The sequence below is a fragment of the Phascolarctos cinereus genome, unplaced genomic scaffold, assembly GCF_003287225.1.
Source record: "Phascolarctos cinereus isolate Bilbo 61053 unplaced genomic scaffold, phaCin_HiC Scaffold_4;HRSCAF=312, whole genome shotgun sequence".
NCBI classification, from domain to species: domain Eukaryota; kingdom Metazoa; phylum Chordata; class Mammalia; order Diprotodontia; family Phascolarctidae; genus Phascolarctos; species Phascolarctos cinereus.
The window spans coordinates 146,861,211-146,883,652 of NW_027555847.1; the positions used below are offsets into that span (position 1 = coordinate 146,861,211).

The 22,442-nt window shown below is 35.1% G+C and overlaps 1 protein-coding gene across 4 annotated transcripts in view; it reads left to right on the forward strand.

Moving 5' to 3' along the window:
• Positions 1 to 22,442, forward strand: part of VPS13A (vacuolar protein sorting 13 homolog A) — a 269,159-nt gene that overhangs the window by 195,390 nt on the left and 51,327 nt on the right. For all 4 annotated transcript variants that reach the window (XR_013485955.1, XM_078152664.1, XM_020995599.2 and 1 more), the window contains exons 53-59: positions 6,573 to 6,702; positions 9,952 to 10,187; positions 12,009 to 12,162; positions 12,675 to 12,821; positions 13,429 to 13,510; positions 16,366 to 16,435; positions 20,238 to 20,343. Coding sequence is in view for 3 of the 4 variants with exons in the window: in XM_078152664.1 (XP_078008790.1) it covers positions 6,573 to 6,702; positions 9,952 to 10,187; positions 12,009 to 12,162; positions 12,675 to 12,821; positions 13,429 to 13,510; positions 16,366 to 16,435; positions 20,238 to 20,343 (925 nt within the window). In the remaining variant the exon portion in view is untranslated. The remainder of the gene's footprint in view (positions 1 to 6,572; positions 6,703 to 9,951; positions 10,188 to 12,008; positions 12,163 to 12,674; positions 12,822 to 13,428; positions 13,511 to 16,365; positions 16,436 to 20,237; positions 20,344 to 22,442) is intronic.

Consider the following 22,442-nt stretch of genomic DNA (forward strand, 5'->3'; position numbering starts at 1 on the left):
GAGAGAGAGAGAGAAATGATTCTGAGGTTGTGACCCAGCCCAAATGGAAGGATGGTGGTACTCTGAACAAAAATAGTGAAATTTGAGGGATAAATTTTGGAGTAAAACATGTTATATTTTGAATAAATTGTAAGTGCTTATAGGACATCTAGGTAGGAATTGGTAATATGGGGCTTGAATTCAAGAAAGATTATGGCAAGACTTGGAGATCAGGGAGTCGTCTATAAAGGGGATTATTGAATCTATAGGTACTGTTGAAGTCAGTAAGGGAAAGGATGTAGAAATAGAAAACAAGCAGGCACAAATTAGATCTTTGAGAGATGACCCTACAATATGCAAGAGCAAGATGATGATCCAGTAAAGAAGCTGAAATGGCATAATACTGCAGGTTGTAGGAAAATTAAGAATAATATTATGGAAGCCAAGGAAGGAGAAAGTGTCCAGGAAAAGAGAGGGATGATTGTCAAAAGTTACATGGGTGGGTTAGGAGTGGGGGTAAATACGATGAAGACTAAGGATTTAGCGGTTAAGATAGAACTGACAGATGAATGATACGATTGGAAATCAAATAACAAAAATTAAGAATAGATTGAGGGGGTGTAGTAAGAAAATGGGGATGACAGCAATTGATGTTTCCTTCTATGAGTTTGGGTAAGAATTGGAGAAGAGAAATAAGATGATAACTTGAGGGGTGACAGAGTTATATGAAGGCCTTTTCAGGATCTGAGAGACCTCTGCTAAGTCCTCCTCCAGTGTTGTGTCCTCTTTAACCCAGTTTGGATGAGAATGATATTCTAGCATTACCAGCCTTCCACCCTCACCTGCTTCCTCTGTGTCACTTCTTCCTTTCACTCCTCATTTGTATGAGACAGTTGCTCCTTTTTACCTCTTCCTACCGAGTTTTGGTTTTTAGAATCAACCCATCATGCTCAGCTGAGCCTAAGCCTTTCTTTCAAACTACCCAGGTAGTGATGACAGTCTTAAGAGTACTGATAACATTTTCACATGCAAGAAGTAAACAGTATGATCCTGTTGAGTTCCTTACATTTGGTCTTTAATGTTTACCTTATTTTTCTTCTGGATCTTATATGTCAAATTTTCCACTGAGTTCTAATCTTTTTATCACAAATACCTGAAAGTCTTTTAGTTCATTAAATCTCCTTTTCTTTTTCTTTCAGGATTCTACTTAGCTTTGTTGGGTAGGTTATTTTTGGTTGCAACTCTGGCTTTTTTGATCTTCAAAATATGACGTTCCAAACCCTGTGGTCTTTTAATGCAGAAGGTGCTAGGTTTTATGTTTGTATGGACTGTAGCTCCATGGTATTAAAAATTTTTTCTCTTGTTGCTTGTCATAGTTTCTCCTTAACCTGGGAGCTTTGAAACTTGGCTGTGATATTCCTCTAAGTTTTCATCTTGGGATCTCTTTCAGGTGGTGATTGGTAGATTTTTTTCTATTACTACTTTACTCTCTTGTTCTGTAACTTCAAGGAAATTTTCCTTAATGATTTCTTGTAATACTATATCAAGATTTTTTTTATCGTAACTTTCAATTATTATTCAGCCCAACAGTTCTTATCTTGTCTCTCCTCTATCTGTTCTTCAGATCACTTGTTTTTCTAATGATATATTTCATATTCTCTTGTATTTTTTCATTGTTTTGATTTTGTTTTATTATTTCTTGGTTCATATAATATCATTAACTTCCCCTTGCCTAATTCTAGTTTTCAAGGAGTTATTTTCATTCTTAAGTTTTTGCATTTCTTTTTCTAATTGGTTGGCTTTCTTTTTTTCATAATTTTCTTGAATTTCTTATATTGTTCTTATTTTTCCCCTAATTTTACCTCAGTCTTATTTTATTTTTGATGTCTGTTTTAAGTTCTTCCAAGAACTCTTTTTGGGCTTATGACCATTTAACATTTCTCTTTCAGTTGGAGTGGCTTTAAACTCTTCTATCTTCTTCTGAATATGAACCTAGATCTTTTCTTTCTCCCTAGTAGCTATCAGTGGTTGGGTTCTTTTTCCTTTGCGTATTCATTTTTATTTTTATTTCTATTTATCTATTTATTTATTTTTAGCAGCTTATTATTGTTATGAGGTTCTGTTTCTGTCTGTGGTCCAACCTCAGTCATTCTTCTCCACCCCAAGCCTCAGCTAGCTGCATCCTCCCCTCCCTACCCCTACTCCCCATGGCCAGCCATACTGTCCTGCAAAGGCTCTTGCTTTCTGCTGTCCCTCGCAGGGCTGAAAACTTCTGCTTTTCCCTCTGCTCTGGAACCAAAACCAGAGCCTCCACTCTTCTGCTAGTGCCCACAGTCAGCAGGGTCTCCACCCCTCTGCCAGCTCTCTTACTAGGTGAGTCTTCCTAGAGATGTTTGCACTTCAGTGGAGCCAAACTTCTATACTTTGAGGTCCAGTCTTTCCTGAGGTCCAGTCTTTCCTGAGGTCCCCTCAAGTTATCTTAGAAGGACAACTCCTTTGTCCAGACTTTTGCTCTGAGTTGACTTTGAGATGTTCAGTCTTGTTGGGAGGGGTTGGGATTTGGAGAGCCTAGTATTTTCTGACCTATTCTACCATCTTCCCTGTTTGTAACATTTTACAGAGAAAGATGGTAGAGATTGAGCAGTAGAAGGAAAAGCCAATTTTAAAAAATCTTGGTGAAAGTCCCATCTAAGCAGTCATCCCAAAGGCGTACTTAAGGGTGAAAATGGGAAGAGAACAAAAAAATAGAAAAGGTTGTGGTGTTTTTGTTTTTTTGTTTTGTTTTGGTTTTGTATCAAACTCTTTTCACCGTAAAGGACAACCATACCATTTTGACTCTAACATCACATTCAAGATATGCTTATAGAAGAGACAATAATGGCACTAAGAAAACAAAGATGAAAAAACTAATTAGACTACACCAAGTGTACATAGAGGCAGTTCCTACTAAGTGACACAATCATAAAGGCAATGAAAGGTCAGTTCTCCAGGTATCTGAAGAAGGGGAATAGGCCAAAGCATGGGAAATCATCTAGCAGACCAAAGGAGATAGTGTCGCAGGAAAGAAAGTGGTCAGCAGTGTGAAGCACGCCAATGAGGCCAACGAGGATGAGCACTGAGGAAAGGCTGCTAGATCTGTCAATTAAGAGCTCATTGGTTACTTAGAAGAGAAGAATTTCTTTTGAATGATAAAGTTGAAAACCAGATTGCAGAGGGTATAGAACACTCAAAGAAACAGTCATTGAATTTAGATGTCTTTTTTGAGGAGTTTAGCTAAGAAGGAGAGAAGAGATAAAGGAAGATAGCTATCAGAGATAGACCAAATGAAGGGGGTTTGGTTTTGTTTTTATGATAGAGTATACTTAGAAACATTTGTAGGTTGTAGGAAGGAGTCAGTAAGGAGGAGGAAGCTGAAGATTGGAGAGAGAGAATGGGGATTATATGAAGGCAATCTGCTAAGGAAGATAGATGGGGATTGGATCCAGGGTAAATGAAGAGGGATTGCTTTGACAAGAAGTGCTACCTCTTAATCAGAAACCAGAGTCAAGAAAATAATGGGTGATAAGGTCATGGCAGTGTGAGAAGAGAGGGAAAGAAGGAATTTGTGGTAAATGTCTTCATTTTTTAGGTGAATTATGATGAGAGGCCTTAGCTAAGACCCTGTAAATGGAATTGGTTTAGAAGACTGGAGAAGAAAAGAGAAAGTTTGGAATAATAGCTGTGGTAATACAGAAAAGTGATCAGAGAGAAGCCAACAAGAGTTTATTAAGTGTTTGTTATGTGCTAGACACTGCTAAGGCCTGGGGGATATAAAGATTAAAAAACAAAACAGTCAAACCTACTCTTAAGGAGCTCACTATCTGTTGTGGGGAGACAACTTGCAAATAGCTGTGTTGTACAAACAAGATATATATTGGTTCAATTGGAGATAATCTTAGAGGGAAAGGATGACGTTAGGCAAGACTCAGATTTCTGACAGAAAGTAAGACTTTGGCTGACACTTGTAGGAAGCCAGAAGGCAGTAATGAAGAAGCAGAAAATTCCAGGCACGAAAGACAGTCACCAATGAAAATGTACCAAATCAGAAAATGGAGTATAGTTTGCAAGGGGGCCAGTGTCACTTGTTCATGAATATATATGGAGGAGAGTAAGGTGTAACAAGACTGGAAAGGTATGAAGGGCTTTGTTTTTTCCCCCACATAATAGTATTTTATTTTTTCCAATTACATGTAAAGAAAGATTTTGAGTTCCACATTTTTCTTCCTCCCCTCTCTCCTCCCCAAGACAACAAGCAATGTGATATAGCTTATATGTGTACAGTCATTTTAAACATATTTCCACATAAGTCATAATTGTGAAATAAAAATCAAAACAAAAGGGAAAACCACAAGAGAGAGAAAAAAACAAAAAGCAAGTGAAAATAGTATACTTCAATCTGCCTTTAGACTCCATAATTCTTTATCTGGATGTGTGGGTATCATTTTCCATCTTGAATCTTTTGGAATTGTCTTTGATCATTGTATTGCTGAAAAGAGCTAAGTTTGTCATAGTTGATCTTCACACAGTGTCGCTGTTACTGTGTACAGTGTTCTTCTAGTTCTGCTCACTTCACTCAACATCTGTTCGTGTAAATCTTCCCAGGTTTTTCTGAAATCTTCCTGCTCAAATTTCTTTTTTTTTTTTTCCTTGCTTTTTGGAGAGGCAATCAGGGTCAAGTGACTTGCCCAGGGTCAGACAGCATAATTTCTTATAGGACAATAGATTCCATTATACCACAACTTGTTCAGCCATTCCCCAATTGATGGCCATTCCTTCAATCTCCAGTTCTTTGCTGTGAATGGCTTTAAAAGCCAAACGTAATATTTTATATTTGATCTTGGAGGTAATAGAGAGCCACCAGACTTTGTTGAATGAGGGCATTGTTTTTTTTTTTAAATTAATATTGTGGCCAGCTATTAAGCCTACATCTGTTCTTGCATTTCTGACTAGTCAGCATTGTGGTGTCCTTTATTTGTATTTTTTATTTCTTGGTTGTTAGTTGTATCACTTTGCATACATCTCTTTTTGTAAGACTATATTTCCATTTTATCAGAGTAACTTTTAAATATTTTCTGGTCCTCCAGGAAAGTTCAGCATAATTTGAAAATTTCATGATCGTTTATGTGGCTTATTTGTTTGTAATTATAGAATTTGGCTATGGTTCAGTCTTTCATCCGTCCCAGCAAGCCAAGGAGAGAAGAAATAAGAGTGCAATGCGTAGATTCCTGGATTTGGAGTCAGAAAATCTGACTTCAAAGCTTGGCTTTTTCACTACCTTTGTGACATTGGGTAAATTACTTATGAAAACTGAGGCTCAATGTATTAATCTTTAAAATGATTGGATTGTAATAGATGACCTCTAAAGTTAGCTAGGTGGACCCAGCCCTGAGTTCAAATTCAGTTTCAGACACTTAACTTCCTGTGTGACCCTAAGAAATCACAAAGCTATTTGCCTTTTTTCCTCAGCTGTACAATAGCGGTAATAATAGCACCTTCCTCACAAAGTTATGAGCATCAAATTAGATATTTTTGAAATACTTAGCACAGAACTGTGAGAAATGAATATTACTCTCTTATATTTAATATCTAAGTACTGTATTATGTCCAAGGTTTTTTTTCCCTTTTCTACTTCCTCATCCAAAAACCAACCATTGTGGGAAATCTCTCTTAGAGATTTGCCCAGGCCAAGATGTGATCAGACAGCTAAGGAAATTCTAAGTTTAGGCTAATGAGTGTAATCCTGCTCATTGTATTTGTCCTGAACAAGGTTGGGGGTGGGGAGTTCATTCTCCCTATTATCAAGATTATCAAGATAGGTGATGTGGAAATTGATATCTCTTTGGCTAAGTTTTTAGTGACCTAAGTCAGGTACACCACAACCTTCATTTTAATATACTCCACATCTCTCATTGTGTTAAGCAGTCCGAGTTGATTGCCTCCCCTTGAGAATACCCCCTCTGTAAAGGCCATATAAATGTGACCTCACCACCATTAGAGGTCTTTGGTCTAAGAGAAATGGCCAAATGCTAGCCTTTTATTAATAACCTGCTGACCTTATTAATAAAATGATTAAATTACCCAGAAACTATGTCAAAACTTTTTAATTGTCTCGGGTCCTGGCACACAGTAGGTACTTAATAAATACTTGTTCCTCTTCCCCTCTTTAGTAACTTTAAGCTCTAAATCTTTGCTATTAAGATTGCATTTCTTTGACCATGTCTTCTGATTTCACTGCCTCTGCCACCAAAGTGTTATCAAATAAAGGTTTAATAAAACAAAACAAAAATTATGCTGCACAAGTAAGTATCATTGATGATTTATTCTATTCATTTGTTAGTGTTCAAAATGCTGGTGTTTGGAAAGTGGTCTCCAGTGCTTAAAGTATTTCTTAAGGCAAAAGTTTCGTTTGCTGTCTTGCTTACAGTAAACATTACAAACATTTTCCCTGCTGCAAAGATAACCTTATACCTGCGAACTAATGAGTTCGTGGTATTGACTTGCATTTTAAGTACTTAAATTCTTATGTAAGCTGTTATGTTTATTGTGTATTTTAGCTGTCTCGCTGAAATGGAAGACATGCTTCCTCCTGGTAAAGCAGTTTTGTATACTTGGAGTGATCCCATAGGCTCTAGAAAACTGACCTGGAAATGTGGAAAGACCCGTGGTGAAGTAACACAAAAAGATGTATATATTTTGATTGGAGTTTACAGTTGTAACTGACTTAGATATCATCTCTTTCGCTCACCTGTTATAATGATATGTTCATCTAGAAAGATGACAGTGTTGAATGTGGTACATAGTCTTCTAGAGTGGTAACAATTTTAAAGTAAATCAAAACTTAAACTCAGATGATTTTATTTTCTTCACTTCATTATGTATTTGTATCTTAATTTACAGAATAGGGCAAACTGTTCTTAGAAAAGTACATTCCCAGTCTTCCACATAGATATATTTTTTATTATCTGAAGAAGCAATATGTGAATATGCCCTGAGTTTTATTCTTTTTTTTAATTAATTTATTTTGATTTATCAACAATCACTTCCATGAGCTTCTGCATTTTAAATTTCTCTCCCCCTCCCTCCCCACCTCCCTCCACAAAGTGGTGCACAATCTGATATAGGCTATACATATACATTCCTATTAAATATATTTTCACATTAGTGATGTTGTAAGGAAGAATTAGAACCAATGGGAGGAACCACCAGAAAGAGGAAACAAAACACAGCAGAAGAAAAAAAATAGCCAATAGTGTGCTCGATCTACATTCAAACTCCATAGTTCTTTCTTTGGATGTAGTTAGTGTTTTCCATCATGAGGCCTTTGGAGATGTCTTAGATCCTTGTATTGCTGAGAAGGGTTAAGTCTATCTGTATTAGTCATCACACAGTGTGGCAGTTGCAGTGTACAACATTCTCCTGGTTCTACTCACTTCATTCAGCATCAGACCATACAGGTCTTTACAGGTTTTCCGAAGTCTGCCTGTTCATCATTTCTTATAGCACAGTAGTATTCTTTTACATTCATATGCCAACAATTTGTTCAGCCATTCCCCAATTAATGGGCATCCTCTCAATTTCCAGTTCTTTGCCACCGCAAAAAGAGCTGCTATAACTATTTTTGTACATGTGTGTCCTTTTCCCATTTATATGATCTCTTTGGGATACAGCCCTGGAAGTGCTATTGCTGGCAAAGGGTATGCACATTTTTATAGCCCTTTGGGCATAGTTCCAAATTGCTCTCCAAAATGGTTGGATCACTTCACAACTCCACCAACAATACATTGGTGCTCCAGTTGTCCCACATCTTCTCCAGCGTTTATGATTTTCCTGTTTTGGCCAATCTGATAGGTGTGATGTGGTACCTCAGAGTTGTTTTGATTTGAATTTCTCTAATCAATCCTGAGGTTTTGTTTTTGTTTTTTGCTTTTTGGTGAGGCAATCAGGGTTAAGTGACTTGCCCAGGGTCACATAGCTAGAAAGTGTCAAGTGTTTGAGGTCAAATTTGAACTCAGGTCCTCCTGACTCCAAGGCCAGAGCTCTGTCCACTGCACCATCTAGCTGCCTCCCTTGAGTTTTATTCTTAAGGCCTGCACTGATCGTTTGTAATAGATAAAACCCAGGACTATATGTTAGTTTCTGAAATGAATGTTATCATATTTAATTGTTGTTTAAAAAAATATTTGATCTGAGACTTATCAAGGGCATAATCTTTTTGTGGTGACAAGGAGAACAAATGAGTGTAGGTACTCTTTTGCTGTACTTCATGGTTGATTGAAAAAAGTTTAAGAATCAGTAGAATAGGATAAGAAAACAAATTACCTGTTCACCACAAATTATCAGACCCACTTAGTTCCTCCTTGTAATTACAAATTCTTATAAATGTTACACTAAAAGAAAATAGGAAAGACAGAAAAATATTAAACTTCTTTCAGGCCTGCTGACTTACATTTTAAAAAAATTCGATTTCCTTTAGTTCTGTTTTCATTTCTTAATAGAATTATGAGAGAGTATGTGCTTTTTTCAGGACATTTCCATATTGAAGTTTCTTCTAACATAGTGATAGTATTCTCTTGATTAACTGGGAAAAATAATTTAAAATCATATCTATCTTAGAAAATCCATATTTTAGCTTGTGGTGTTAGCATATTATTGCTTTTAATCCAAAAGTAAATATTATTAGACAGAAAAGGTAGTAAAAATTTATCTATTAAAAAATACAGTAAACTGTGGTTATCTGGCATTCAGTATGTCTGAACACTGTTAATCAGAGAACTTCTGCGTAAATGAACTATGATAATCTATAGAAAGTGTGGTTCTTGACTTCATTCTTTCATTTCCTTTCTGTGTGGTCATAGGCAAGACATAAAACCTGTCAGAAACTCTATTGATTTCTGAATGATGTAGGGATTAAATGATCTTCTAAATAACTCCTAATTTTAACAGTTAATATTTTAAACTAATTTCTTTATTCAGTATTACATATATTGCAACTTTCCCATTACCATAACCTTGGTGATAATAGTTTAGCATGTTAAATTTCTCAGTAAAATTCAGTTTGACTATAAGTATTTGTTTGATGTTTACAAGAATTTTTTTGCAGTTCTAAAGCCACAGTAATTCTGTACACTTTAAAGATCATAGTATGAGGCTGTCAGATATTATCCAACTTCCAGTTTAAAGTCAAGTCAACAAGCATTTATTGGTCTGTTCTGAAGAGCATTGTGTACAGTATAATAGTCATCATTCCAGCTATAGTGAGGCAATCTAAATGATGCCCACCTCTTTTGAAGTAGTAAACCAAAGTAAAGTAAGGACTCTCTGCATCTAAGGTCCTAGTGGCAGCCTAATAATTTTGTGGTACTGACTTTGGCTGCAACAGTGCCTCATAAGGCACATAGGTGATATAGTGAATAGAGTGCTGGATTTTGAATTGGGAAGACCTAAGTACAATTCCTTTCTCAGGTAGTTAATATCTATGTGACCCTTGGCAAGCCACTATATATTCTCATCTTGTTTTCTCATATTTAATATGGAGATAATAATAGGACCTACTTCATAGGGTTGTGGAGAGGATGAAATGAGATCATATATGTGAAGAACTTTGCAAACCTTAGAATTCCATATAAACATCATTCCATATAAATAGTAACTAGGCTATAGCATCTCATAAGTTCATATTTTTAATTTCTTACAGTTGAATACGCTGATAGTTGCTTACAGAGAAAAAGAGTTATATCAGTACATATCACTGATAGTCCATAACAGTAGAACATTAACTTCTTGTCTTACACGTGTAGTAATTTTTAAAATATAGACTTTATGAACTATTTTTTTCTTGATGCCCAACCCAGTTAGTCACTTCCCAAATAATGTGAACGAATATTAAAGCTTTTCTAAGTTAATTTTTCTCTTTGTTTTTATACTTTGTCATAGGACATGATGACACCAATAAATTTGGGTGGGAAAAAGACCATTTATTTAGTTTCATTCTTTGAAGGCTTGCAACGCATTATTTTATTCACTGAAGATCCTAAAGTATTTAAAGTGACGTATGAAAATGAAAAGGCAGAGTTGGCAGAGCAAGAAATTGTGTTGTCATTACAAGATGTTGGAATTTCATTGGTTAATAACTATACAAAACAAGAAGTAGCCTATATTGGCATCACAAGGTTAGACATTGTGTGTGTGTGTGTGAGTGTTAAATTATAGTTGAATAAATAGCCAATATTTATATAAGTGTGGATTTTTGTTTAAATTTTAAGGTAATTTAGTTTGTTTAGTTTTCATTCATAATGATAATTAGATAATTTTAGTTTGAAAATATTTTGGAGAATTTCATTTAATTTTTGAGATGCGTTAAGATTGGGTTAACACAAAATTGACAGAATGATCTCTGTGAGAAGAATCCCCAATTCTAACGGGTATTTTAAAGAGATTTAATTTATTAAATATTACATGTGTTATAATAATGATATTGTTATATGTTATAATATTTTGAATATATTTTACTAAATCTGTTAGTTAATGTAGAGCAGCTAGGTGGCACAGTGGATAGAGTACCAGGGTTGGAGTCAAGAAGACTTAACCTTGGTGAGATTCAAATCTGGCCTCAGACACTACCTGTGTGACCTGGAGCAAGGCACTTAATCCCATTTGCTTCAGTTTCCTCATCTGTAAAAAATGAGCTGGAGAATGAAATAGTGTAAACCACTCCAGTATCTTTGCCAAAAGGTCACAAAGAGTTGGACAGCACTTAAACAATGGAACAGTGATAACAAAACTAACTTAATATAATATTTGATAAGATAAATTTATTGAAAAGAACAGTTGGAAACTGTTGTTAAACTAAATCTTCGTACAGTGGACAATTTAGTAATCAGTAATTGCACATTTCCAAGATTATTGGGTTTAGCAATTTTATTGATCCCCTAATTTTCATTTCTATAACTTTTCCTTCTCCATTTTCATTAAAAATTAAAGTGGAAGCTTCAATAGCCTCTCTGTGCTTTTAAGTTAGGTGCTTCTTGTATTTTGTATTTTGTCTTACCTAGTATTTCACTTAATCTAGACTGATTTTTTTCAGTTATGCATTTAACTGATTTAAATTATTTGTGTTTATTTTAACCATAGTAAAAAATAGCGCTTTTTTCCCCTTCTTTTGGCGAGGCAATCAGGGTTAAGTGACTTGCCCAGCGTCACACAGTTAGGAAGTGTCAAGTGTCTGAGGTCAGGTCCTCCTGACTCTAAGGCCAAAGCTCTATCTGCTGTGCCACCTAGCTGCCCCCAAGCTTTAACTTTTTACTGTAATATTTGACCTAAGAAATGTTCTTGTTTTCTCAGAAATTCTGTTTTTTCCCTATCATAAAATTGGTGTGCAAATTGTCTTTACTCAAAGATAATGTACTATCCAGCAAATTGTAAGGCCATTATAAAATTCTAGTTCATATCCAATGCAAGTTTTTTTAAAAATAATTTTTGGCTCTATGCTGATACTTTAAAAATATTTTTTAAAATTCAGTTATATTTAATTTTCAGTCCTGAATTTTCTCCTTATTCCTTCTCCACCCCATTGAGAAGACAAAAAAACCCCCAATTTAAAATATGTATTTCCTCATCTGTTTCTGAAGGAAGGAAAAAGTGAGAAAGGAAAGGAAAAAAATATGCTTCATTTTACACTCTAATTCTATCATATACTGATACTTGTTAAAGCAGTATGAAAATTTATTGGGAGCAAACCTAAGGAAAGAAGAGGGGGAAGAACAACCATTTTAGAATGAATATAAGCATGATTATTTATGCTAAGTATTTAAGTCTGTTGGTTAAAATAAGAGAGATCAGTATTTGTTTTGTGTCAGTTTGTGATAGGAATTCATTATTAAGTATTTTTATTGAAGGTTATGTACTTTTGTCATGAAATGATAATACACTATATTATAGAAAGTTGATTTTAATTTTGTCATCACTGCTCTGGTCTTACTTTCACCTACTAGCTCGGATGTAGTTTGGGAGACAAAACCAAAGAAGAAAGCAAGGTGGAAGCCATTGAGTGTAAAGCAAACTGAAAAATTAGAGAGAGAATTTAAAGAATACATTGAGATTTCGCCTTCAGAAGACAAGATTATAGAGTTGGAACCTAGTATTTCGGTACTATTTTAAAATATCGAATAAAACTAGATTTTTTTTCTTTTTTATGTGACTTAATCATATGTTTAGTTAAAGCATTTTTATGGATTGAGTGGTCATCTAAATCAATGATATGTTGGTAAAATACTTTTAAAATTTGGTTTATTGTTATCAAAATGGCCAGTTTATGTATTGAAATAAGTATTTCCTTTGGTTTTTAAGTTAATGAATTTTTTTCTTCCCTGAATACTTGCTCATTAGATCTTAGTAATTTTTAAATTGAGTAAAGAGAAGTTACAGACTTTATAAATAAGATGGATAAATATCAGCATGAATTTTGTAGTGTTGGTAGTAATAATAGCTTGGAGAATGATATGTTTATAATTATATATGTAATGTAACATATAAACACAACCCAGATGTTTATTCTTTTTATGTATTAGGCATTTTATGTTTTATTATTGTTGTATATAAATATTGCTGTTGTGATACAGCCTTGAGTGAAAAATAAAAAAGACTTTTATGTGTTTCAGATTTGTTTAACACCTAGTGGTAGTAACATGAAAATTCTACAACCACATATAATACCTGTAAGAAGAAATTACCTGCCAGCAGTAAAATTAGAATATAATACATCTGCACATCAGACGTCTCTCAGAGTCCAAATTTATAGGATACAGGTAAATGTTCCTGAAGAACACCAGCCTCTCCCCTTCCTCTGCCTAATATCAAGTACAAAGAAATAGAACCAACCAGAAGTGCCAGTTATTAATTTTACTTGATATTAGGGGAATGGAGTACCTCAAGCTTTTTATAATTCACCTTAGTATCTCATAAACATGTTTTACCAAGATTTCTTATGTATAATAAAATTAGCTCTTTGATTTGTTTGTACACTAACCTGTTCCTTCTTACTCTTTGGTAGAGCTATTAATACAAGTTAGGAGACTGAAAGATGAGGGTTGAGAAGGAAAAGGAGAGGAAAATCCTTGAGTGCTACTTATTTTTCTTTGAGAGAGAGAGAGAGAATGAATTTTTTCAAGTAGGAAATTCTGGAGTAAGAAGACTTAAAGTCATTTTGCTCATCTTATTTCTGTTTCTGAGTTACCATGTGATTTTTGTTAAATAATTTTTTTTAACTTTTCTATGCTTTATATTCTTAGTTGAAAAAAAGGAGGTTGCAATAAAGAATTTTCCAGGTCTTTTCAATCTACAAAAGTCTTAAGATACTAGGTAACTTGTATAGCTGACACAGCACAGTGTTAACCTGTCTTTTCTTTTCATTAGATACAAAATCAGATTCATGGAGCTATTTTTCCCTTTGTATTTTATCCCGTTAAACCTCCCAAGTCAGTCACCATGGATTCAGGTTTGTTGCTTTTGCTTCAAAGCTTTTCATTAAAATCAGTTGTCTTTTAAAATGATGATATGAGCTAAAAATAAAATTTTGTTACAAACTGATGCTGAAATAAAATTATTTTCAAAAATTGAGTTTCTATAGAATCATTAGAAAATTAAATTATGTTAAAAACTAATATTCAATGCAATGGAATTGTGAAAATAAAAAAGAAAAAATGAGCTATCGATACATTTCCAACATCAAGCCACATAGTATCTATTTATTGGGTCTGTGTTTATTTGTGTATGCATATATACTATACAGTTAATAGAAATGTCCCTAAAATATGATGATGGTATTTTACTTTATTTCAAAATACATACTAGTTGTGTGACCCTGGACAAGTCACTTAACCCCAATTACCTAAAAGCAGAAAAAAAAAAGAAAGAAAGAAAAAAAAGAAAACCACAAAATACAAATAACCCCTTACCTATGAAATTGACTTGGAAAGCACCTATACATATGAATAGGAAGTGGAAGACATCTGGGAAATATGTGTATTCCAGCTCCACTCCCCAGGATGGGATTGCAGGGAAGATGTCCTTTGTATATCTGGAAATTAATTCATTCAACAGATACTTAGCAAGCATCAATTTTACTACAGTACTAGCTGTTATGGGGGATAAAAACAAGTTTGGAGGCTACATGGAATGGTGGTAAAATTGCTAGAATCTGAGAGTCAAGAGAGCTTAAGTTTCTGTTTCAGCTCTACCATAACTTGTTTTCCTTGGACCACTTACTTCAATCTCACTAGGTGTAAATTTCCAAATTTCTAAGGTGAGAGAGTTGGACCTGTTGATCTTTAAGATACCTTCCAGTTCTGAAATTCTGAGATTCTGTTATAATGACTGTCCTCAAGAAACTCATCATCTAATTATTCGATTTGGACAGATGGATACAAAGTTAAATGCTAGTCCTCTGCCATTGTGCCCAAAGGAATGTGGTTTGGGGGGGAAGTTGGGGGGGGGATTAGGCAGTAGGGTTAAGTGACTTGCCCAGAGTCACACAGCTAGTGAGCATTATGTGTCTGAGGCCGGATTTGAACTCAGGTCCTCCTGACTTCAGGGCTGGTTCTCTATCCAGTGCACCACCTAGCTGCTCCAGGAATGTGTTGAAAGCTGTGGCTGATTCTTGGAATGCATTTTTCCACTCATACAATGTTTTTTAACAATAAGCCTAGAATACTTCTTTTAAAAAATAGCCGTCCAGCAATACAACTCTTAATGAGAAACTTTGCCACCATAGAGGGAACCAGTATAGGCAACAGTGATTCATTCTAGGATATTGATACTCTTACTATTCTAATAGGCTATAGCTTCTCAAAACTTTGAACCTCCTACCTCTTACAGTCACCCCCCTTATCTTCCGTAATGTTGATATGTGAATATGCCTCCCTAATTTTCAGAGAGTCATAGTCTTTAGTCACTGGACTATATGGCCTGTCTTTCAACTGGGCTCATACTTTTGTCCTTCCCCATGAGCTCTAGGACTTCACTCCTCTACCCTGGCTAACTTGTCACCCTACTATAATGTAAGCATAATATATATTAAATAGGTTTAACTGGCCTGGAAATTTAATCCTTCTTTATAATGTTTAATGGAAAAATGCCAACTTTTACGATGTATGATATGGGGGAAACATACCCTGAAGTCAGAAATTTCGTAAATACTGCTTTTGAGATAAACCTGTTTGACCTTGGGAAAGTCACTTCAACTCTCTGGGGTTCAGTTTTTTCATCTGTAAAAAGAGAGACATGATAGAATCTACATCTACCAGCCACTCCCCCCTCTCCTGCCAAAAAAAGGGGTTAGGCTATTGGCTCCTGATCATCTAAGGGTCCACCCAGTAATAAGGCCTACTCAAGTGGAATTGGGACCCATAAATTTCAGTGAATTTCCCAAGACAAAAGAAGTCATTCTTTCTTGCCCTACTGACCAGATGTGTTGGAGGCTGCATCTATACAAACTAAGTGTTATTGTATCCTTGTTGAATAACTTCTTGTTATGTTAGGGCTGATTAAACTTCCTTTTGTTTTACATAAAGTAGACCATGAAACCTAATTTTTAATTGTTACTAAACTTTTGTACAGTAGCCAATAAACCTTAAGGATACAAATAAAATGACTCTGAAGAAATGATACAAGGCATGAAATAAATTAGTCCAAATCTAAGAGCAACAAGTTTCAAGAAATATTCTAATTTTTTAACTAAAATTTTAACACTACATTATTGGTACTATATTCCTTTTGATTATCAATTCTTAGTATTAGGCCAGAAATCACCTCTTTAAAAAAAAAAACCCAAAACTTTTGCAAGTGTGTGCTCAGGCCCTATTACAGTACACACATAGAAAAACTATTAAAAATAAATACCACTATGGGCAGGACAAATTCAGGAACAGATTATAGGATCACAGATCTAGAATCAGAAGGGACGTCAGAAGACATCTGGTTGAATATCCTTATTATGGAGTAGGTTTGATTCTGATTTATACCTTGTTAGTTTTAGGTTCAAAGTTGGCCACAATGAGGCACCTATAGGTCTTTGAATAATTAACAAAAGGAAGATTAATTAGCCCTAACATAAGTTTATACCTTGTTAGTTTTAGGTTCAGAGTTGGACACATAAGTTATTCAATAAGGATATAGTAACACTTAGTAGTTTATCATTGGCTTAAAAATTTCTGTGGTATGTGATTATTACTCACAGTAGCTTCTAGAATTATAGTAAACATAGAGTATTTATATATAGCTTATATGTAGTACTAACAGTTTCTTATAAAGCATTGTAAAGTTAATCATGTTAATCTCTTTAAACCTTTGCAGCACCAAAGCCATTTACAGATGTAAGTATTGTGATGAGATCTGCAGGACATTCACAAATATCACGTATTAAGTAAGTATCCTACAGAGTACAGAATTGTGTACCTTGGTGTCATTATAAATTTTAGTTGGCTTAGAGATTAATCATTACTAATGCCTTCAGAGCATAGTAGGAACTAGAACTTTTTTAGACTTTTATTTTCTAAAAATGTTTTATTTATGCATTGGGAGTATAGTGCCTTCACTTCTTAATACTGTACAACACTTTCCCTTATAATAACAAAAACAGTTAAGTAAAGTCATCTGATAAAGCCACCTCCAATGATAGAAAATGCTTTTTGCAGCTGTAGTCCAGCACCTTTCTCTCAAGAAGTAAATCATCTATCAGAAGCAAAGTTTGATCACTTTTTATCTGAATGTCTCATTTTCCTTTATTACATTATTATATTCTTTGTATCTTTGTGTGTTTCTGTTTTCTTTAGTGTGCATCAGTTTGTACCAGTACTTTCTACATTTCTTTGAATTCTTCATGTCATTCGTTATGGTGTGCAATGTTCCATTAAAATCATACTACCTATCAGTGGGCACCTAATTTGTTTCTAGTTTCTTGCCACTACAAAAAAGTGTATTGTGAATATTTTACCATATATGGGACTTTGTATATTCTTCTTCCCGGGCTATTTGCCACATCGTGGGATCACTGTTTCCAAAATAGTTTCATGATTTTTCCATTCTACTAGCAGTGTAACCTACCCTATTTGTGAAACACCTTTTTCCTGCAGCTTTTTTTTATCGCTGCCTTTATCGTCCTCCAAATGTGCCTTCTGTGACTTTCTTGCTATTTTAAAGTTTGCTTGAGATGAGAGAACGCAGGGATACAATCCACCAAAAGATACTTGGTGTACTTTACTTCTGGCATAAATCTAAGACCAAGAAAACTTCCTTTGACACTCAGCAGCTGACTTCTTGATGTCTAAAACTGAGCTCATCATCTTTCTCTCCAAATTAATATCTGTCCCTCTTCTTGAACTTTCCTGTTTCTGTCTAGGGCACTGCTGTCCTGTCCAGTCACCTGGATATGCAACCTCACCATTGTTTGTGACTCCTCATTCTCTTTCATTTCATGTACCTAGTCAGTTGTCAGTTCTTGTTGTTTCTACCTCCACGGCATCTCTCAAATTCTTTCCCTTATTTTTACTCATGTGGATACCATCCTATTTCATGTCTTCATCTCCTCTCTCCTGGATTATTGCAGTGGCCTCTCCTTCAGTTCGTCTTCTACATAGTTGTCAAAGTGATGTTCTTTAAGTATGAGTCTCACCATGTTATTTCATTTCTTAGTAAAGTCCAGGGATTACCTTCTTCCTCTGATCAAATATAAGTATCTCTATTTAGCTTTTAAAGACCTTAATAAGATGGCCTCATCTAACTTTCTAACTTTATTATCCATTACACATTGCTCCTCTTTCCACACTTTGTGTTCAGTCCTTATTGACTTTCTTGCTAATCCTCACACAATAACGCTCTAATCTCCTGTCTCCACGCCTTTTACTGGCTTTCTTCAGTGCCTAGAATGCCATCTAAAATTCTGTTCAAGCATAGCCTGTTATATGAAGCCTTTCCTTATTCCCCCAGCTACTAGTTCTCTTTCCTCCTACTCTCTCAAAAATTTGCTTTGTATTTAATTTGCATTTTTTTTTGTTAATGTGTTGTTTCCCCTAATGGGATGTGAGTTCAAGGGAGAGAATATTTTATTTTTGCTTTAATACCCAGCTTATCAAATGCTTGTTCTTTGCTTTCTTGATTGATTCCTTACTAGGCAACTGCTGTTCCTTCATCATTTGTCTCATATTCCTAGTGCCCAGACTGCTGTTCAGTAAATATTCAACTAGTTGGCCTAATATTTCACCTTTTTTTTTGTTCCCAACTTGATTTGAAGACCCTGTGCTTATATTGTCACACAATACTTACATGATCAGCAAGATGACAACATCAACCGCCTCTGGGCTGTATAATTTCTACCGCATTTTTGCCTTTAGTCAAAATTTTTACAACACCTGCTCCTGATCAGGGTAGATAATTGGTTTGTAAATGGCCTCTTTTCCTTCCTTGCTTACCTGGTAAATAAATGGGCAGCAGAAACCTGTTTGCCAACTTTGCCCCTTATCTTTCAAGACTTCTCCTGAACCCCTTCAGTTCCCATATAGCCAGCCAAGAATGATTGCTGACAGCTGGGTGAACTTTATATAGTCCTTGAAGATTATCAAAGCACTTTATAGACATTTTCTTAATTGATCCTCACAGCCCTGTGAAGTAGCAGCTCTTGTTATCCTCATTTTATGGATGAGAAAACTGAAGCATAGAGACTTTATGTGACTTTTCCAATCACATAACTAGTAAGCATCCAAGGAGGGTTTCCAGCCCAGGTCTTTGTCACTCCCAACTTTAGCAATCTGTCTACTATACCATGTTTTCATGAGAGGAAGAAAATAACTTAATGATAATCTAGAGCAGGGTTTCTGAAATTTTTTGGTCTTGAGACCCCTTTATACTTTTAAAATTCATTGAGGTTCTCAAAGCACTTTTTTATGTGAATTATATCTATTGGTATTCACTGTACTACAAATTAGAACTTAGATATTTTGAAAGTATTTATTCACTTAAAAATAATAATAAACCCATTACATATTAAAGAAGATCTTCTTTAATAATTATTTGGTGCTGATATTGGACAAATCCAAGCAAAACATCAAGTCCAATGGTAAGGCAAAGAATAATTCTCCAGGTGATAGATTAACTCAGTCTTCATGTTTGCATAATTCACAGATCATATACCCTGGGGAAAACTTCACCATACAGTGATGAGAGAATGAGAGTAGAAAAAGCAAATAACATCTTAATATTATTATGAACATTGCCCTTATGGATCCCCCAAAAGGCTGTCGGAGTCTTCCCACCACACTTTGAGAACTGCTGTTCTAGAGTGATCTTTTACCATCAAGGAGTGATAGAACAGAATTGGAAAAGCCTCACTTTGCCTGGAAAGGGAACAAGTACAGCCAGTTCTCAGTCTGTTCAGTGACTGTCAGCCATCTTCAGGCGCTGCCTCAAAGCCTAACTAATTTTTACCAAGTATTTTTGTAAATTCACTATATGGAAAATTATAATAAAAGCAGAGCATAAAGGAAACAACCTAGCATCAAAGAATGAGCACTGATCTCAGCATCAAAAAGCAGATTCCAGCTTTGGGTACCACTACTTCTTAGCAAGAAGAGGCAGTTGTTGGTACAGCAGACATAGCACTGGGCCTGGAGTCAGGAAGACTTGAATTCAAATGTGGCCTCATACGCTTACTAGCAGTGTGACTCTAAGTAAATCATTAAGGTTTTTCTGCCTCAGTTTCCTCACATGTAAAATGAGGGTAATATCATGTAACTCCTAAGGATGTTGTGAGGATAAAATGTGATGTTTGTAAAGTGCTTTGCTAACCTAAAAGCACTATATAAGTTCTAATTATGATGTGACTGTAGGCAAAAAAATTTAATCTTTCAGAGCTTCAATTTTCTCATCTGCGAAATAACCATAAGAATAGTTTCTTTATTTAATAGTGTTGATGTGAGGAAAGCACTTTGAAAAATTTTTAAATGCTATATAAATGCTAATTACAGTAATTATTATCATACTTTTAATTTCTTTGTTATTGTTATCTCTATGCTTACCGTACCTACGTTGACTGTTAATGTAGTTGCAGTCATAACATTGAATTTGTATTTATTAAATTTGTGATTAATTTGTTGAGGCCTCCTTTGGTTAAAAAGTGCTGTTCTTAGTGCACTAAATTGGTTTCATTAAAAACTTTCTGCTTTCTCATATAGGTATTTTAAAGTGTTGATACAAGAAATGGACCTCAGATTAGATCTTGGATTTCTTTATGCTTTGGCAGATCTCATGGCAGAAGCTGAGGTGACTGAAAAACATGAGGTATGAAAAATTATTATTAAAATTGAGTGAGGAGTTAGAAGGAAAAGTAATTAAATGCCTTATTAGACTGAATCTTTTTTTTAAAAGTTATGTTATATAATCACAATGTATACATTGGTAGGAGTCACTTTTTCTTGTTATAATAGTTAGTGATATGACAGAAATAACCTGAGTATCATTTTAGTTAATTAGCAAATAAAAGGAAGTGTTTCAAACCCAGAAGGGAGCATAGAGGGTAATATTATGAAGGCACTATGCTTTTTTTTCCCCTTAATCCTTTTGGATGTTAATATGTTTTTGTTGTTTATTGAGGACTTTGGGAGTTTAGGAAATTTTTTCTGGGATGGTTCCTCAGATACTTCATGTAGAAGGAATTAAAAAGAGATTAAAAGTTACAGCTGTAAAGCTGTTTGTTGGCAGGTAACAGTAGCGGATGTTTATATAGTGCTTTAATATTTGCAAAGCACTTTTCATATATTATCTTACAAAAACAACTTCATTTTGAGTAATCTGTGACTCTCTTTGTTTCTTCCTACTATAGTCCAGGCTTTATTTTGAAGAATGCATAGGGTCCATTAAAAAATATTTTGTTACAGAGTATTATGGTAGGGAAATTTTTGTACCCATATTAACAGAATGCTCTAATCGTGATTAGAGGGATTTTTTTAAAAAAGCTTACTTCTGTAGAATTTTTTTGTTATTGTTGTTGGGGTGGGGATGAGAGGAGGAGGTGGTAATTTAATTAGCTGCACAAAAATCCTGCTCTGTGCCTCATCATAGTATTGGTGTAATCTTGGGTTCCTGAGAAGTTTTATCAATGGAGCACAGGCACCACAGTCTAAGATGGAAGGGCTTCAAGTATGGGGCTAATGAAATTAATTCTGCTTTCTAAAGCTCAGCCATAATCAGTACAGAAAGGTTTATCCACAGAAAATTGGCCACCAGGTAATAATTTTTTTGGCCTGTATTGCTCCTGAAACTCACAAGAATACAAAATAGGACTTCGTTCAGTTTTGCTCCCTTCTGCCTTTACACTGATTGTGGTAAATTGATATAAAAGGAGAAGAGGATACCCCAATTCTTGAACATTTAGGGTATTTACAATACTTACTTGCTTTTGGATTTCTTACTGTGTTTTCTTTATCTGAACTGGAGAGAGTCCTGGAAGAACTCAATTCAAATCCAGGTCTTAGGTTCATAAGATCATAGGTTTAGAGTATGAAGACATCTTGGAGGTCAGTCCAGTCCCTTTAAATTATGAAATAAGAAATGTGGGCTCAGAGAGAGATTGTGACCAAGGTCACATAGAGTTTATGATTCCAAATCTAGTATTCCTTCCACTGTACTACACTGTCCCTATTCTAGCTAATTACATGGCCATTGTCAAGTTGCTTAGCCATTCTAAGCCTTAGTGTTTCCTTCTATATAAAATGAAAATAGTAATATGTTTAGCACTAGCCCATCTGGATTGTTGTGAAGCTCGTGGGAGGTACATTATGTTATGTGCAATGCAAACCTTAAAGTGTTTGTAAATTTCAGCTATTGCTGGCATCATTCAACTTCCACTGAGTTGACAGACTATTGGTTGTTGCTCATTTTTTTCAGTCATATCCAACTCTTTGTGACTCCATTTGGAGTTTTCTTGGCAAGGGTACTAGAGTGATTTGCCATTTCCCTCTCCAGATCATTTTATAGGTGAGAAAAATGAGGCAAACTGGGTTAAGTGACTTGCCCAGAGTCACACAGCTAGTAAGTGCATGAATCTGGTTTTGAACTCTGGTCTTCTGGACTCCAGGCCTGGCCCTTTATCCACTGTGCCACATAGCTGCCCCTATTATTAATTAATTAGTATGACAGACCATTTGAACAAATTAACTCTATCTTTATTGGTATTCTCCATTAGTCAGTCAATAAGTATTCATTAAGTGCTTACTATGTGCCAGACATTATACTAAGTCCTAGAGTTTCAAAGAAGATAAAAAATAATCCTCCCTCAGGGATTCCTGATTAGAATGGGAGCTCTAATGGGGTCATGTAAATAGTTATGTACATAAATATATGCATAATAGATTGAAGGTAATCTGTGAAGGAAAGGCCAC